Raw genomic sequence first — 19,921 nt, forward strand, 5'->3', positions numbered from 1 at the left:
GACTAAAAACCAGTGGTGATGTGGACCAGGGCAAGGGAATGAAGATAGAAGGAAACATGTTACATCTGGCAATTGAGTCAAGTATGAAATAGAAGTCCATGTGGGGAACCAGTGGTAGGCATGATCACATCTGACATACAGTGGCTTTAGAGAAATGAAACTTGTGCTTTGTTCAGTATTTCCTTGTAGATTGGGACATGGTCATCCCAGAAGACTCATCTATCATTTGCATATACAGACCACTGTTATATCAGTGGTTGATTTCATTTGGCAGTAACCTTGTATATTGTGTTTTTTATGCTAAAACAGGCCAGCTCCTCCTCTCACATCCAGTAAATATCACATTATCCCACAATATAAGATACGTGGGTTTCAGGCAGCTCAAAAATTTTTAATAAACTCAAGTAATTACAGATGTTCATTTCTTGTGGACAACCACAGTGGCTACTCCCTTCACGTCTTTCAGTCTGTCAGAGTCAAAGTCCACCAAGAGCTTCCTCACCCCAGTCCTCATGGGTGAGAATGAGAACTTGACAGACACATTCTGGCCTGGAGCTACGTCACCACTGAAAAGGAAAAGAGAGAGAATGAGTTGAACACGTGGAGATTTTGATCAGTTGTATGAAAAATCATTGATAGTCATCCTCTGGGGATCATGAATGCTAATCAATCAATATAGTTTATTGAGCTTCATTTCTAGATAGTTTGACCAACTGATCAATGCTTGTAGTTGGCTGCAGAGGCTAGTTTTTGAGCTCTAAATCCCATTGTGATCCATTGTGCTTCTGGTCTTCTTACATAGATTTCACACTTTTTAATGGCCAGGTAGACATTTAGTGTCTCATTTTTTAATTTATGTTGGATGTTTGGATATTGAGGCAACCACCAACATTTATTCTAGTATGTATGATATTGTGCAGCAAGATAGGGAGTTTGTCTATTGCCTGTCAACTTTCTGCATGTACTTCATAATGAATGTGCCTGACTCATTACTTACTCAACGTGGATCTCAGTGGCCGACAACAGGCCGCCCCCCTCCACAGTGAATACACCACCCTTCAGAGGAACTGGAAGAGGATTGGTGAAGGAGATATAGGCTGTCACATGTTCCCGTACAATAGCTTTCCCAGGTACCTGGAGAAAAAGGAGATAGCTGTATGTTGTATGGAAGTATGTAAGGGTACAAATCACAGTGTAGAATTTCACTTTCCGATCTCAAAACACAAAATATAAAAAGATTTCCACTTGACAGAAAAGTGGAGTTTGTGAGATCAAAGTCTCTTTTTGACTAAATTTCAGGTTCTTTCAGGATCTTCCTTTGGTCAAAATGCAGGCAAAGGTCCTAAAATGGTTTCTAGGCTCCTGGGAAAGTTCCTGTTGTGGACACTGGCCACAAGAAATCCAAAGAGCTTTCAGCTGATTGTATAGCCTGGTGAGGTTATACACATAAACACAAACCAGGCATAGTCATAGAGGGACATTTTGAAAGCTAAAATTTTGATTTGAGATATCAAAACCGCCATCAACTGTGGTGATTTAAATTACAAATGTTTTCCATGACTGTTGAATCTGTGAATTTCGGAAATTTCATGTGTGATATTTTGTGGCATCAGATTATAGATTGCAAACAACTGAATACTCCTCACCTCACCCCTCGACTTCAAAGTGTCAGAAAACCTACGGTGCTCACAAAAAGATGAAAAGCCCTCTCTAGAGCCAGTGTTTGGTGTGTCCATTCAGGGCTACTGTAGAAACATGGCAGTGCAACACTGTGGTCTCTGCTCCCTCTATAGATATAAATTGTTCATGCCAAGCTAACTAAAACACAATCATTTTTATTTTCAGCTGATTGTACACCAGTGAAAACAGAATTATGAATGATACATTGTATTTTGCCAAAAGATGCCCCTAAATCTTACACACTGGACCTTTAAGTACTGGGACAACAACCTCCAAAGATTATGTGTGTGCCTTTCATTTAGATAGCCCATAAAAATCAAAACTGTTCCACCATATAAATGCTTTCATGGCCCAACTATGACCTGTGGGTGTGCTCACCTGTACAAGGAGTTCAGGCATGCTCAGTGGGATGTTGGCCATGGTCATGATAGGTTCGTTCTCCCCTGGAGCCTCTATGAGCGCTTTCACCCTGATCAGATGATGCTCAGAAACACACCTGACATAGTCGTCATAGTGCAGACGCAGAACTTCCTTGTGGGCTAGAAACACACACACACACACACACACACACACACACACACACACACACACACACACACAAATGTTAGGTTCTTATCACTTTTGGTGACATTACATAGACACATTACATTCATTTCCTAGAGACTTATAAACCATAACCACTACTTGCCTAAACCTAATCCTTATGCTAACCTTAACCCAAGTCTTCACCCTAAAATGTAATGGTTTACATTATGGGGACCTGCATTTTGTCCCCACAATGTGACGGTAAACAGATTTATGTCTCCACAATGTGAGTAATACCCGGAAAGTCACACACCCAGAAACACAGTACTTAAAAGGAAAATGGTGCATCATAATTCACAAGTTCTGTCGCAAAATAAAATGAACAGGAAAATGCAGCATTGTTGTTTTCCAGTGCAGCACTAGAGCTACTAACCTTTGTTAGCTGGAACAGTCATATTGATTGTTTGTCTCTGGCACTCCCCCCGGTGGAGAGAATTGTAAGTAACAGCCATGGCCAGCATTGTCAGCTGAGCAAGGATGTCTCTCCCTCCTTCATTCTTCACCTGAGGACAGAATGGATTCATCAGTAAGACCTTGATTCACTGGATTTATAAACATCAAGCAAAATACAAAAAGAAAATTCAATTCCCCAGATACACTGTGTGAATTAATTTACTCATTTTATCATTTCATCCATCCACACATTCAGCTACAGTCTGAGCACTCCATACCTCCACAATCACATCAAAGTCTGTCCCAAACACAGGCTTTGCATGCTTGATTGACAGCTTCAGCTGTCCTGGTTCTAGGTTCTCATTGGTCAGCTCTGTGATCCGCCGTCCTGCCTTCTTGTACACTTCCCTCTCCTTTCCGGAGCCTGTGGAGATGATGATGATCCATGACAGCTAATCCTAAACATGAGTCTGAACAGTTGACTATGAGCAGACATTACACACATTAAGCAGTGGATTAGCATTACAGGTTCAGAGCATCAATTAGTTTCAATCAGCTGTATGATTTCTTTTGATCCACATGAAACAGGAGTCTTATAATGAGATGATTAAAACAGTACCTCCTCGTGTTGGTGAATGCTGGATACTGAGCTCAATGTGATTAAAGTCAAGAAGGGTTCATCATTATGTCCACTGTATATTTTTGTAATCTGACCATATCCTGTCTACTCCTCTGTGCATGACTTTCCAGCTAACCTTCAGGATATTTGTAGTTCAGAGTGACATCTTCTCTGTTGTCTCCGTAAATACTTTTGGTGCTGATGTTCCTCCCCACACTACCCTGGTCCTCTCTGATCTGTAACGATAACAACAATCGTGATTGCCATCACTGCTTTTAAACAAACATGAAAGTCATTCAGAACAGAAGTGGGTCACCTTTTGCCTTTGGCCATCTTGTTGGATGATCCAGTAGATGATGTCAGCATTCACCTCGGCAAATACAAACGGAGCATCATACTTTACTTCCAGATTTCCCTCCTTGATGGCTGTCACTGGACACGGACCACAACAAAACTCACCTGGAGAGCAAGAATTCATTCTGTCATTCTGTAAAGGCATTTCCTGACTCACTAAATAGTTGATGCAATGACATGAAGTGAGCCTCTGATTTTTTTAAAGTTGGTCATTCAGTTTGACTATCAGTCCCATGGGAAACACCAGCCTGAACTGTAACAAATATATGACACCAAAGAAAGCCAGCAGTGACTGTCCTGGGAACAAGAACAGGAAGGTGGATAAAATGAGACATGTCTTGTAAAACATTGATAGACAGATGTGTAGAAGAGGGAGAGAGACTAACCAAGATTTAAAAATTCTAAATGTACCATCACTCAGCTCTTGAGGTGTGGGGTCCAAAACCTGCCAGCCATCATTTCCCTTGGGTAGATCATCTCTCCTCATCCAGGACTCAACCCAACAGTGGAAGTTCCTAAAATCATGAGAGAGGAGAGAAGGAGATAATTCATTATACTGCATGATGTCATTTTTTTGCTTTTAATAAATAAATGTATTCAAAATATGTGTGTGTGTGTGTGTGTGTGTGTGTGTGTGTGTGTGTGTTTTCCTACCAGCTACTGTCTTTTCTGTCTCTCCCATCAAAGCTCTCCAGTCTTTCATTCAGCAGGAAGTCTATAGAGAGGTTTCCATCAACATCATGAGCTGAACAGAAGTTGGTGATGAGGCGTGTTGGGATTCCCAGACAGCGCAGTACTGTCAAGATAACACACATCAGACTGGTACAACTCAATCCTTTGTTTCTTCTTACTTCCTTTCCTTCCTTCTGTTCCTTTTCAAACTTGTCTCCCCAAAATGTTATTTATGCTAGGCTAAATTAACAGGCTGCAGCCACACATTTACCAGAAAGAGAGTTGGGTCAGTCTTCCTCTCCTTCTTCTTCTTCTTGTGTTTGCAAAAAAGCAAAGTCTATTTCCCCAAATCTTCTACTATTCCTTTCAAAACAAGCTTTATACGTTGAGTAGCAATTACTGCTGAATACATTTGCTTTTTCCTTAAATGAGCAACTTTGGGATCCTTGAATTAAGCACCAGTGGAATCTGTGAAAGCCTCACCTGTGCAGGCAACGCCAGCAAACACCCAGCACTGGCCATATTTGACTGGCCTCATCCTGGCCTTGCTCCACTGTCGGAGGATGGGTACGCTGCCTGTCCATCGATATGGTGCAACTCCACCAAAGTATGGTTCATTCCAGCGACCAGTCAACACACCCCTGTCACCATTAGAGTTCACCTGGACAGGTGGAGACACATGTAGAGGAGACATCTTTAAGGCTGTGAATCACTGCATGAACATATGTGTGTAGGATCTTTCACAGAGATCATTTGTCTGTTGAACAGTAAGAATCACATGATAAGACATTTCTAGTGATGAAGATTCATTTTCTAATTTGAGGGTATATCCTCAGCTACAAGCCTCGCTGTTTAAAACATTGAAAATAAATCTTTCATAAACTGCATAATGGTTGGATTACTAAAGTATCATATTCTCACACAGAGAAAACTAAATGCAGATGCTTATTTCTTGTGCTGTTGTTAAACAGTGAGTAGAAGAGATCGTCACCATCGCAGTGATGATCCTGCTGACATAGACAGGATCAGATCTGTGCTCAGTGTCCATCTCTGAGTTTTTCAGGGCACCCTTGGAGTTGTCCAAGACTTCAAAACAGATGTCCATCACATAGTCCTCAAACTGAGAGAGAGAGCAACAGGGAGATCAAGAGGAAACATGAGAGAGGAACAAGAACAACAAAAAAGACTCAACCTTTGATAGAACAGATTTCATATCAGATTTGTTCACCATTTGTCAGTCTGTGTGTAAGTGTGTGTCTGTTCCACCACGTTCTGCCAATCTGTCTGCCATCTATCTGTCTTCTGTCTTCCTCTGTGCACTCCCAGCAAGCTGTGAAGGGACAAGCCCTTGTTTGTGTGGTTTGGTTACATTCTGACACCTCCTATCCACAAGTTTCCCCTGTCCAACAAAAAGATTTCCTGATGCCAAAGGCCCCAACTCTCCGCTGTCACACTGCTGAGACAATTCACACAGGCCACCTACTGGCCTGACAGACACAGACATGTTCAACCCATTCACACAATGGTTGTCTGTGTGTGTGTGTGTGTGTGTGTGTGTGTGTGTGTGTGTGTGCGTGTGTTACCTGTCCATAATTCCAGGCAATACTTCTGATGTAATCCCAGGTACCCATGTAAATTACTCCATCTTCATTCATCACATACTCCTGGAGCTGTGTCTCATCAGGTAGGTACACCACATCGTCTGGCACACACACACACACACACACACACACACACACACACACACACACAAATACAGAGAAGACCATGAATATATATTCAACACAGATCAAAAATTAACGTAGAAAGTCTTTTTTGCATATCAGAACATCTATAGGCTGAGGCATATTCACAGGAAACAGAAGCAGCCAACAAGCAGAGACAACAACATAAATTCAGAATAGGATATATTTGAACATTTGAATGCCTTAATTATACAAACATGACATTATTGCTCTATGAGAAATTCCATCATTTGTTTTTTTGGTGATGCTGACGGAAAATGTTTGAGTCTCCCATAAATGTTCAGTCAGGTTGATATATGGTGCCGTACAGTTTATATGTTTGTCATGAGGGTATCAAACAGGTGAGGGGATGTGGGCACAAGCCCCTGCTGAATCATGGAGAAAACACATCGAGTTTGTTTTGTTTGTTGTTTCTGACATGTTTGTGACACAGAGTACAAACTAAAAATGTCAGGAACTGCATGATAAAATTGAAAAGCTGCAGTATTTGAGTGCTGTCAGTCTGACCAGGTGGAGAAAGCAGCTAGCAGAGAGTGTATCCAGTCGGCTTCATGTTTCACCTTTGCACCACGGGTTGAAGAGCAGGTGAAATGCAGTCTTGTCTGTCATCTCTACAATGTGTCCATCTGGTGACATCACCAACACAGCCAGCTGGTACTGGCCAATGACAGCATTCGCTGGACTGTGCAGAGTCAGCAGCATTTCATCCTGAGCTCCCTGCTGGTTAAACCACCATTTGTCTCCAGCTCCACGCTCCTTCTGGAGCTTGATCACCACCTCGTCTCTCTTACCTGAAGAAACATAAAAAGCTTAAAGATTTAGAAAATGGATTGTTGTGCCTTCAATTCATCTAGCTGTTTATCTGAGTCAGCATAAAAAAATCACAATGTCTTAGAATGAAATTAGTGCTCTGTGTAACAAAAGAGAGAAATACATTTTTCTTACGTGAATGAAATGATTGAATCATAACACAAAGAATATTATTATAAGCTAGTTTACAGAAGAACACTGTGGTTTGAGTAAAGGACACTTGTAACCTTTTCTTTAGTTCGTCACAAAACATTTTTCCCGCTAACTGAGGTTCTAGATGCAAGCTTTAATCTTTATTTGAATAGATTTGTTCACTATTCTTTTTATGGGGCTCAGCATATTTTGCTACACCCTTGGGTATCTCAGCCAGGTGATAGGCTACATCATTTTATGAAAACTGTTTATTATTAAAAAAGTATGGCTATACTCCTTTTCTAGTCAACAAATCCCAACTGATGCTACTAACACTTACTACGTAACTAACATGTCTATGTGATCAAAACTTGATATACTACATCTTATTTCAGATTAGAGCTCCATTGTTGTCTAAAAAACACTTCAGTGTGCCACACTGTTGCACTGGCTAGTTGACATGTTCCTACATTATGATGAACATGAAGTCTATGAATGAAGTCATACTTCTCTGTTTTGCCCCTCCAGTTTTAACCTGTTCGAATGTAGAACCATGTAGTGTTTTCCATGTAGAAGTGTTGGTTATAGTTTGAGGTCTGAATTTAGCTTTATTTTCATGTTCAGCAGGATTTGAGTGTTAGCCATTAATATAGATTAATTTGCTGTCCTTACTCTCTGCTATCTGTCTTGGCTAGCCTTGTTACCTAAAACTGTATATATTTGCTTGACTCCTTGCTCTGCTGTCGCTATCAGTTGGTAGTAAATCTTACAGAAACTACTAGTTACTGCTTTGGACTGGAAAGTACCGCAAAAAGTGGTGAAAACTGCTCAGTGCACCACCAGTTCTCTGTTCCCCGACACTGAGGGTGTCTGTGGAGGGAGCATCATCATCATGGTGGCAGTCTGGCAGCCGTACTGTTCATACTGTATAGGCTATATCTTAGTGTATTCATATCTATCCCATACTGTTATGTACTATATGTATGTATGTTATACCAAACTGTATGTCTCAGTACCTGTACTGTACAGTGACAACAAAGAATGACATGGTCAATCTAATCTAATGTAGTTTTTTTAAAGTCAGAAAATATGGTGTTTATTTGGAAGAGAATAGTTCACAGGATAAAGCACAAGCTAAAGAGCAATTGTAGAATAAATAACAAATATTTTCGTGATTAATTCCTTCTTATTTTTTTGTCAGAATGTCAACATAGAGGCAAAACAGAGCAGTTTATAATGGTACAGCATGTCTTTGCAAATGGTAAATAGTTTGCATGGATTACAAAAGCAAAGTTGCATCAGAACACTACCAGACTAAATACATATAGCATGATATATATTCTAAGTCAGGCTAAACTCACCAAGGTGCAGGACTAGTTCCAGGTGGTGTTCAGGGGAGAGAGGGTCAGAGCACTGCAAACTTATGGTGAAAGGTTGACCCCTGCGGACAATCAGGCGCTCCCGATCAATCTCCCTGGTGTGGTGAGCCAAGTTGTTTTCATGACTTCTTACGTCCACATCAATTATCAAACCTAACAGGACCAACAGAGGCAAAGTTCAACAATTAGTCTGCAAGAGACCCAGTCTGTGGTCGGCTGTCTTGATACTCAGAGTTGACAGAAAAGTCACTCGCTGAACTTCATCAAATTGTTGTCTTCAAGAGTGTTCTCTTCAAAGGAATAGTTAAATGTTTTGGGAAGTACTCTTATTCGCTTTCTTGCCAGGAGTTTGATGAGAACATCAAAACAACTCTGCACAATAAATATGAAGCTACAGCCAAGAGACAGTTAGCTTAGCATAAAGACTGGAAGGAGGAGGAATTATTTTGCCTGGCTCGGTACACCTCTGAAATTCACAAACATTTTAAATGTCAGGTTTTTTGGCCAGGTGCAGTGACTTCCTGGAGTCTTGTCATCACTATGAGGTTGCCAGGCAACTAGCAGAGACTCCATCAAGACATATCCTGTTGCGCTTAAGAAGTGCTGGTAATCAAATTTAGTTTCCCTCTGTTTCCAGTCTTTATGCTAAGATGAGCCTCCTCCTGGTGTCCCCACTGAAGCTTCATATTTACCATTCAGACATGACACATCTTCTCCTCAAACTCCCTGCAAGAAAGTGAATGAAAGTGAAAGTGCATTTCCCACAATGTCAAACTTTTCCTTTAACTTGAATAAATGTGCCACTTAGTGAAATTAAATGTGTTTGAACCATAAACATAGCCTAAGATACTGTAACAAAGCTATGGTATATCCAGGCTGCTAATAAATACATGAAACAAATAATATAAATTCTGGTTTTGGTCAGTCTGATCCCCGTCCTTTAGGAATTAAGATGGGTCATATCACACCTAAGTGCTGAGTCGTACATCAGCACATTTTTCACCCGCGTCATAATCTCTCGCAAAGTTCGTAATATGGACAACAGAGAGAAAGGGAACTACATAGATAGATAGATAGATAGATAGATAGATAGATAGATAAAATCACTTACCCTTGTGGTTGGCCATAACAGATCTTCTTCCTATTAAGTCTGTTGAAATGTTGCTCTGAGTGTCCTCAAGTGTCTTTACACTCTTCGTGTGTCCTTCAGTGTTCAGCATCTTGTATTTATACAGCACAAGACTGGCCCTCCCACCTCTCACACACACTCACCCCAAAACACTCACTCAATACACCTCACCTCACCTCAGTGACCTCTGACATCACCAAAGAAAAATCAACAGTCATGTGTGGGTGTGTATGCATGAGTCTACGTGCATGTGTGTGTTTGCCTTGTGTGAATGAGAGTTTAAAGTAAGTTTCTCATCCCCTCCTAGACACTAGGGTCTTTGTCACTGTATGTTGAAGGGTGGGTGCTGAGGGTGTTCGTGCATGTAGGGCTGTATGTGTGTATGTTTGGAAGTGAGCATGTTAAGAACTGTGACACAGAGAGGCTAATTGTCAATTTTCACTTACAATACAGACCCAAAATGCATTATCTAGTCCAGATTTGTCCAAGTGAGACTAGGTAATTGAATCCAAATTATCACTAACTACTGCTAACACTGCTCCATGTCCACTGTATGTGTAGATAAGCACTTTCACTGTAACAACTTTATATGACTACAATATCTCAACATTGTTTTCAGCTTTTTTTTGCTGCCACTGACTGGCCAAACATCAGTTGATGCAGCTTTAAATTAGAAATTACACAAAGAATGAAAATTGCAGAGCATTTTTTGAGGATAACAAACTAGCTCTCATTTTGTCACCGTCGCTGGTCATATGTTATCTAAATGGTCATCATCAGAAATGTATAAAGTACATGAGAAAGACAAGTGCCCATATAAGGAGAAGCATTCCACAGAGGTAAAGGAGGAAGAGGATATATTTCAGAACACTGAAGTTAGTTAATGATAGGATTAGGGTTAGAAAATGTTATGCTAACTGAATGCTCCCAAAACAAATCAAAAATAATTAATCTACTAGTGTCTAGCAGAATGAAACATAACGTTAGCCTACCTTCATGTCTGACTGCATACTGCGATATCTGGTGTTTTAAACCTTATTTTTTGTATACTATGTATTGCGTTGGTTCAGCAGTTCTTTTTCACACCTCCAGTTAACAGCCAGCAGATGGCATTCTTAGGCGCCATGTCCACAAACGTGTTTTTTTCCAGTAGACAAGATCTGCTGGCCTTCTGGAAATGACGCCATGCTTTGGTTGCTAGGATATGGATTATCCATGGAAAAAACAGAAACAGCTGAATTGCTGTTGATGATGTCACATTCCCATTCTCTATTAAAACTGGATTTTGAAAAACACCTGAATAAAAGTAATTTACAATGGGAATCAGTGCTATTAGTGTTGATCAGCAAGCTAGACATAACCTCCACTTTTCGAGTGGAGCTTAGCTTAGCTTAGCTTAGCTTGCCAGCCTCTACTATGCATTGAAATACAAACTCAACGATGGTTCACCCCAAATGTCTTAAGTTGCTAACAGTAAACAGTCAAAGCTATGTGGTAGGCTAGTTGGAAAAGGGGAATAAATAAATAATAAAGTGCTCTCGTTATTAGTACACCACAGAATTTGGCAGCATGCAACTGACACCAGGCCGCTACAAAATAGCCACACACAGACATCACACAGTCTGTTTTAACTCAATATTCTGTCTTTTTATGGAGGAGATGGTGAGTGCTGGGGCTCATTCATCCTGTGCATCACAGCCTCCTGTCCAAAACAGTGGTGTATGTTTTATTCTTGAAATGCATCAAAGAGTAACACTGCTGTGTCGCATTTTGACATATGATGTAACCACTGACAATGTGAAATGGCATTGGATTGAAGTGAACATGAAGTGCTTCATTTTATTTATTTCTGTCTGTCATTGTTGTACTGTTTGGGTTCACATCATGCTGCTCTGCACCATCCAGATGACAATATGATTTGCTGGAAGAGCCAGTTCTTCATTTGTTGAGCTGTTGTCACACGTCACTGTGATTGGCTCAGCTGTCAGAGCAATGAGACCAGTGATGTGACTGGCTGAGAGTGTATTTATTAATCACCACACCCTCAAATCTGTATTCCACTTCACCCAGCCTTTTTTGCACTTTGTACTGTTGCACATACAGTACATGAAGAAAATAGGAGGTGTACTTAGAGACAAAGTCCCACCCAACAACTGCAGCACTGCCCTTGTTGTTGCACTTGTTGCATTAATGTTATAACACTATACATTTTGGTTATATTACATTGAATGACGGACTTTGGCTAACATGATGCATTCATGTTTGTATGGTTTTCAGGCACTTCTGTATTAGATATGTCAGAGTTTTCAGGGAGACTGAGACTGTCATTATTTATACAGCCCAAAATCACAAATCACAAATTTGTCTCAAGGGGCTTTACAATCTGTACAGCATAGACACCCTCTGTCCTGAGACCCTCAGTTCAAATAATTCTCAGAATTCGCTCAGGACAAACAAAGATGCAACAGATGTCATGTGTACAGAATAGACCAACATAGTAAAATTACAGTATGGACAATCAGGATGAAATGAGGATTTGAGCAACCTCAGGTGTCGCCAAACAGATTGGACCTCAGCTACACGACCTCCTTTCCACCATGGTAACCTGGAAGAGAATGGGGCACACAAGAACTGAACTCAATTATGACTTGGATGTTGGCTTTGATGCTTAAAAATAATCTGTGACTGACTGATAAAGAACTAAGAATAAACACACACACACACACACACACACACACACACACAGAATTGTCACTACTGTGCTATAATGGTGACTTATACTAGCACATTACGTGTTTTATTTCCACGCACTCACACACTGAGACTCAAAAAGTTAGTACCATATACATGTCCCTGTTAGTGACTCAGCCGAAGATACACAGCCTCATGTGCACTCTCATTGAATGAGACATGTCTGTATCATCTACAGGACATCCTTCACCTGTTTTGTCACTGATCCGCATCCTCTACTGTGAACAGGATGACATCTGCAACCTGCTGCCTTCATGTGCTGTCTGAGGCATTCAAAGGTCCCCTTCAGGTGAACATTTTGTTTGGAGAAGCTGTTGAGGGCAACACCAAAATGATTTAATTAAAGCAGCATTGATAGAACAATCTTCAAAATTTCTGTTTAGATGTCAACTTACTAATCTCTGTCGCTAACTGACAAACACAAGAGGAAGTTCATCTATACTTGTCTAATGTGTACATTTAATATGGTTTAGTACTCCAGCTATTTAAATCTGAACCTATATAAGATTGTGGGTCTTGCAGACAGATTATTAAAAAAAAGGTCAAAATGAATGCAGCAGAGGCTTAGACATAAGACATCATATAGCTGTTGTCACAGTCTGTGGGACTCTCCATGAAGAGTAAACTGACATTGAAATGAAGGATCCTACATTCTTTCTTTCCATATGTGCTATGCCTTCTTTATGCATTTATGCAGTAGAGACACTTACCATGACAAACCCTGACTGATCAGACTGTGACATTAAGCAGAAGAGCAAACATTCAAATATATGCCTTTCTGAGAGTGTATCTGCCTGACTGGAAATCAGTTTGTTACTCAGCCTGATGCTGAGCCGTGGAATGCTGGGATGGTCATGTTTCGGGAAAACGAGGTGACCTCAGCCTCCCTATCACACCAAAGTGTCAACAGATTGACACAGAGATGGGCAGGGACTAAAAATGCAATGTCCCCCCCCACACACACACGCATGCACACGCACATACTCACACGTACAAAAATGTAACTGTATGAGGAAGTGCTTCATTGTCAGCACCATTGTTCCTTACTGTAGCACGTCAGTGTTCATGGACGCCTATCTCAGATGAGTTTATGACACAGACTCACATTGTTAGAAGATGTTACATGAAGGACTGTGCCAGAAGGGGAACATGGCAAAGGAGGCATATTTACAAACCACAGCCTAACGAATGTAACCATTCTAGTTCAAATTCAATTGTGCAGTATAACTTCATAGAAATACATTTAATTTGTGTCGCATACAAATGCTTGATATGGAGAAAAAACATTATAAAAATCAGGTATAAGAGAGTAAGCCAGGGCCTTCATGCTGAGGCCACAGTGCTCATCAAAGAGGCACTGTGCTGTCCACGAGGATGAGGAAGTGAAAGGAAAGGGGGAGAGGGAGAAATGTGTCAGGGGATTCTAACTAGTTCTCAACTTTTTTTCCTTACACTGTTTGATGTTTGCTTGACTTGATCTTAGAGAAGAAATTGGATCTTGTTATCCTCCTGGTCTGAACTATAACAAAATCCTCAACAGGCTCATTATTGATCCTCTCTGAGCCAGAATCTGTAGAGGCAGAGGGAGTTCCAGCATTAGCAGCTGATGTTGGGCCATGTGAAACTTGGCTGAAGGTCACATCACATGTTGAGGCCTTGGATTCCTCCACACACTGCCTCTTAGACATCAGATTTCATTTTCTGCCATTCATCTCTGCCGATTCTCTCAAGTCCTGTCAGGTTGGATGGGGACTGTAGGTGGATAGCCATTGTCAGGTCTCTCCAGAGACAGTCAATTTGGTTTAAGTCTGTGCTTTGGCTGGGCCACTCAAGGACATTCACAGAGTTGGCCACAAGCCACTCCTGCCTTGGTTGGTTGGTTGTTCATCTGAAGCTGAGGTGAACCTTTGGCCCGATCTCAGGTCCTGAAGGCTTTAGGCCAGGTTTTCAATAAAGATATCTCTGCACTATAAAAAAAATATTTGATTATGGTTACAGTAAATTACTGGCTACACTGCTTTCACAGCAACTTACTGTGCCATTGTCACAGTAAATGACAGCTGTATAGTGTGGCTTCACAATCACCTATGCCATCAAATTACTGTGATAAAGCAATATATACCTGTAATTACTGTACTGAATGGTGACTTTACAGTAAAATCATCCACTGGATTACTGTGATGTAGCAGGATGTTGTTGAAGGATCACTGCAAAAATCATGTGACGCAGTAGTAGTACAAGTTACTCTTCAAACAACATTGTAAACTTGACCTTTTCACCATTCTTATCTGTTAACTGGTAACAAACCTACAGAAAGCTAGATACTACAATATAAATATATCTACATATATATATGATTATTGTGATCTCAGAAAACAATCAAGGAAATACAATCTTTAATAGGTCACCAGAGGTCGTATTGGGTCTCTCAATGACTGCTGCCATATACTGTATATGTAGTCTCTTAGGTGTGTCCTAACCTGTTTGTATATTGACAGGCACCCGTATGATAGTACAGTCTGTGAATTTATTACTTTTAATAAGATTAGTTGTTGACTTGAAGGGTCAGCCGACTGCTGAGTGGAGAAACCAGGAAAATGGAGGTTGAAAACACCAGTTGAGTACTACAGTTCTGAAACAAAACATGACGTGCTTCAGGCAGACTTTATAACCTGATTATTTACCACCCAGAAGCAAAATCTGAAAAACAATGAACCTGTGTAGTGGCATACAGGTATTTCTGAGCCTGCTAAAACTGATGCTGCATTCTGATTGGGAAAGTAGAGAAACTTGGCAGCATTCATTTCTTACAGAGAGACACCAGGCAGAGGTCCATAAAAATGACACATCAACCTCTATCCCAAATCTATCCCATATACAGCCGCCAGTGGTCCAACTATAACTACACATCTAGCAGAAGACCCTGTTTCTTTGCAACATTCTCATTTTGCTGACACACACAGAAGACTGAGTCCGCATGGCAGTCCACAGAAACCTCTTCCTCATCTTGTCTTTCTGTTCCTCATTGGATGGTAATTCTCTGGTTTCCCCCCACACTCCAAAGACAAGCAATTTTAGATCAATTCAAAATTCACTTAATTCAACTGGAATAAAGCCAAATAAAATTTTGAATTTAAACTGGAGCATTCCATGAAGGAAGTTTGGTGGGTGTGTGTTTTAGCCTGAATGTTTTTAATACAATTTGGAGAAAAGACATTTTCTTGTGTGTCCTGCACATACTGAGTATTGTGACCTTAAAGCTAATGAAACCAATGGCTGAGATTTCTAAACATGTGTTGGATACAACAGTTATAGTTAAGTTATAGTTAAGTTATGGTTACAGCTGGTTCATCACACATAGTTGGTTCATTAAAAATGAAATTGGTTTTAAAATTCCAAAGTCCACAAGCTGAGTGAAACTGAATAAAGTTTCATTAAAAGAAAAAAATCCAATTATTAGAACAGTCAGTAAATATTCTAATAAAGACATTAACCCTGTCACAGGTGCTGATGGACGTCTTGACTTGGACACCAAATTGTCCAAGGAGTGGGTGAAATATCACCAAAGCCTGTAGTATGCTTCCAGTACCAACAGTCTGCACAAAATGTCATAATAAAATGTATTGTTTCAGTACAAAAGTATCATGAAATACTGATGGATATTTATGATCTATGGGCTTGGTTTGACTCAACACGTCACGGTCACTCCAGGATGTTTGCTTTACTGCCACCCGAAGGCCAAAGGTTCCACTTGCTCAGATTCTCATGGGCACACAAGTCTGAAGTTAAACTCAATATTCAAAATATACAGTAGGCCAGTAACTCAGAATTTCAGTCATTTCTGTGAAGAAAACTAAATTAAATTTCTTTTCAAAGATTAGATTATTATCTAAGATATATATTATGTAAGCTATATTCACAGAGCCTTTGCTCTCTGCTGTAGTAAACAGCCTTGTCCTGCATAAGAAAAAATTATCAATTATCAAAAGTATCAGAAAAATTCATCTGTGATCAACATTCACAGGAAATAATCTGATCAAAATTCATCCAAATCACTTGTTTTACGCAAATGTCCTGCAGTTATTGTGCTCACCATTTGGGTTAACTGTACAGTTTAAGATAAGATAAGATAAGATAAGACAAGACTTTAATAATCCCACACTGGGATCAAGATAAAAAAGTTCACAGGATACAGACTAGAAAAACAACTGTGCAAATGTACATTATGTACAGATTATAAAAATACTAAATGCCATAAAAAATCCCACTGTCCATAAAAATACTATTGCCAATAATAATAATAATAAAAAAAATCTGTCATTCTGTTACTGTTATACATTGAATATGATATATATGGCATTTATCTGTCTGATAAAGGGTTGGCAACTCTGGCACATTTTTGTTTACAGAACAGAGGCTTGTATATAAAAATGTGTAAACATGTACCTGGATGTTCTCATATTTCAACTTTATCCTTATTACGGAGCCCACATGCTTTCTATGTTTTTAGAAAATAATTAAGCAGAGGATGTGTTTTTCATCTTTTTAACTGATTGTTATAAATAAAATGATTAGTCAAGAGAGTACTTTTGTTCCATTTTATTCAGCTAAAAGAGTGAAATCATAACCTTTGTGGTGTAAATAATTGCATAAAAAGAATGAAAAACAAGATGTGCTTGTTCAACAACCAGAAAACAGATTTACAGCTGCTGACCTGTCATGACAACAAACCATGCACGGAAATTTGGCCCTGCAAAATTACTCCAATCACTTCATGGTTTATATGATATTTTCCTGCTGAGTGTGTTCAGAGGGGATTGAGGGATGATGCAACAAAGGTCACCAGCCAGACTTGATGAGACCCCTGGAACACCAGGTTGCCTTAACTTAGGGTATGTTAGCAGGATATTCTTTCATAGTTTTTTCATAGTCTTTGTAACACCAGATCTGATAAGGAGACAAAGTACTACAGACCTTCTCTTAAACCTCTGTAAAACAGGTTTAATGAAAACCTTAGATTTGATGACCTCTAGTGGCATTAAGGCTATTTCTATAGAACACAGCAACTCAGCTGTAAGATACTCCAGGTGCAATTCAAGCTGCAGTTTCAACACGCAGTAACATGCTTTCAGACATCATGTAATTTGGTTCCAGGCGACACAGTTTAAAGCTGTCTTAAACTTTAACCTGCAGCAAAGCTAATGACAGAGCAACAGCACTACTGAGCTGGAGGCCCTCTACTGATAATTCCATCTGGGATGTTTACTGTATAGGAGGTCTGCCCATTTGCAAAAGAGTGCATCTACTTTGTTATTTTGCATTTAGTGGCTTGCATCATGACAGCACAGTCAGGAACAGACCCAATCTGATGAATCCAACCTAAGTGTGCTCTTGCCTGCTTCCCTTTCATTTTCCAATCTCAGGGAAATTTGAAGTTTCAAGCCCCAACTGCATTGTTAAATGCTATAACAAGAAAGCACAGTCAAATCAGTCTTATCAATTTTCATTCCAAAAACACAACAGCAAACACAGAAAAAGGGATATTGTTGTTCAAGTAACCACTAGAAATTGTGAACTTGAAAAACTATGAACGAAGCAGTTATTGGTTAATGAGTCTCTCAGCTCTCTGATGGTGGTGGAGCAGCCCGGCGCACAGCCCTGGCCAGGGCTTGTTGGATGACCGGGTACAGTTTATAGCATCCCTCAATGCAGGTCCGGATCCCAGCTGTCAGAGTCTCTTCAGTCATTTCTCCATCTGACTGGAGCCCAGAAATCTGGTTGAGGCTGGGGAGGAATGCAACAGTGAGACCGCCTTGGTTCTCACTGCTGACTGAGCTGCAGTGGTTTTCCTCCATGTAAGAGGGGTCAACCACATAAGAGCTGCCATCCTGACGGATGGAACAACCAAGCACCAGGTCATACATTTCAATCCCTGCATCTGCGAGAGCGAGAGAAGCGCATGTGATGGCATGAGCCAGAACTGAACCGCTGTTCTCAAGAACCATCACATTAATCTCGATCTGAGAGCGGGGATATTTGTGGAGGCGCACGGCTGGCTGCAGACTCTCGTGCAGCATCAGAGAAAGATCCTTGTCCTGGCTGCCCTGAATCCAGGAGCCCCTCTCCGGGCAGGAAAATGGAGCAAAACGCATGTCAGTAGTCAACCTGGATAGATGGAAAAGACAGTTTTACTGTCTTCATAAACTCTTCCTTCAGTACCGATCACAGACACACAAACATCAGCGTCAACTTTAAACACAGAACAGCAAATAGTGATGTGGAGTTTACAGGCTCACAAGATTCAAATGCATATTAAACATAGTAGAGATGTTACAGGTTCTAACCATTCTTAAAAGACAAACACACACAGACAGGCACGCACGCACGCACACGCACGCACGCACACACACACACACACACACACGTGTGTGTGTGTGTGTGTGTGTGTGTATTCTTTTCTTACTTCATTTTTGTTAACAGTGGTGACAATGTGTCTTCAGTAAATAATGTCTCTGAAGGCTCTTTCTGGCCTTTAACTATTATGATGACAGAAACAGCTTTCTTCAGATCAGGGCTAATTTACAGAACAAGGATTTAAATTTTACCTGGGCCATCAATCTATTTCTGTTTAGGTGTGTTATATGGGTGGTCTGTTAACTCCTGTTGTTTAGTTTTATGAGACATGTTTCAGTCTGTGTTTTCACATATTGGGACAATGTTGGAAATGAGTGTTCTCACTTTAAAGTGAGCCTTAAACTGCCCGTCTCTCTATTGAAGTTTGCTAAATGTGAGCTAACATAAGAGAAGCTACTGTCATATAAGACCAAGTAAGGCTGCGTTTTGCTGCTTATGAGTTTTAAGTTACACATTCATTCCGTTTGTGTGTTAATGTCTTGTAGATCGTGAAATAAGTCAAAATAAAATAATATATTTTATAAATCACAACACACCTTCCACATTTCATATCGGTCTCATCTTTCCGCTCTGTTTCTCTGGGGCCATAAACGCAGCACATCAACTTGGTGTGTCCAGCCTCAATGTATGCGGACCCTTTCGCCTGGCTCACCAGCCCGCACCGGACAAAAACAGGCCGGACGTCCACTTGATCCCGCTTTCGACCGTCCGCTCTGGGGCCGTGCGAGGGAAGAACCTCCGCCGGTTTGCACAAATACAAAGACGGGCTTTGGGATACTTCTGGGCCGCGTACACGTTTGGTATCAGTCGGCATGGTGCAGCCAAATGAAATGAACTAAGGAATGTGTGAACTGGTCCAACACAAAATCCGTCCCCTAGAAACACAGCAAGCAGAGAAATAGTTCCGCTATTGCGTGGCGCTGAAGGAAATTACATCAGTGATTGAAAATCTCGAATATGTGCGGTTGCAACAATAAGTAATACTATCTCACCATGATTATTATGTCACAAAAGCACAAATCAATCACATAATTGGTGATACATCTCATGATGACTGGGCCAGAGCCTAAAAATACAAAATAATAAATATAACTACAAATGATTATTACCCCAACATTTGACTCAAATACTTTAATTTACGAATATGTGCAAAACCTGCTTCTTCATCAAGCAGAGTAGATACATATCTACTGACGCCGGTGTCTTTTCCATTGCATCAGCCAAGTCAGGGAAGTTCTTACCATTGATGTGGCGGGCT

General features: G+C 40.4%; 2 protein-coding genes across 2 annotated transcripts; both read right to left on the reverse strand.

Moving 5' to 3' along the window:
• Nucleotides 1-418: 418 nt before the first annotated feature.
• Nucleotides 419-9,496, reverse strand: tgm2l (transglutaminase 2, like). The gene is made up of 15 exons (XM_076733711.1): nt 9,481-9,496; nt 8,352-8,522; nt 6,609-6,839; nt 5,887-6,005; nt 5,295-5,423; nt 4,787-4,964; nt 4,286-4,427; nt 4,043-4,146; nt 3,594-3,736; nt 3,414-3,513; nt 2,937-3,082; nt 2,639-2,768; nt 2,059-2,219; nt 998-1,134; nt 419-566 (listed from the first exon to the last, which is right to left on the reverse strand). The coding sequence occupies exons 1-15, from the start codon at nt 9,494-9,496 to the stop codon at nt 419-421; spliced, it is 2,055 nt and encodes a 684-aa protein (XP_076589826.1).
• Nucleotides 9,497-16,833: 7,337 nt separating this feature from the next.
• exosc6 (exosome component 6) lies at nt 16,834-19,791 on the reverse strand. The gene is made up of 3 exons (XM_076732260.1): nt 19,656-19,791; nt 19,200-19,538; nt 16,834-18,414 (listed from the first exon to the last, which is right to left on the reverse strand). Exons 2-3 carry the CDS (start codon nt 19,475-19,477, stop codon nt 17,868-17,870), a joined length of 825 nt encoding a protein of 274 aa, XP_076588375.1. The 5' UTR covers nt 19,478-19,538; nt 19,656-19,791; the 3' UTR covers nt 16,834-17,867.
• Nucleotides 19,792-19,921: the final 130 nt, after the last annotated feature.

Source organism: Chaetodon auriga, chromosome 6 (genome assembly GCF_051107435.1).
Source record: "Chaetodon auriga isolate fChaAug3 chromosome 6, fChaAug3.hap1, whole genome shotgun sequence".
Classification (NCBI taxonomy): domain Eukaryota; kingdom Metazoa; phylum Chordata; class Actinopteri; order Chaetodontiformes; family Chaetodontidae; genus Chaetodon; species Chaetodon auriga.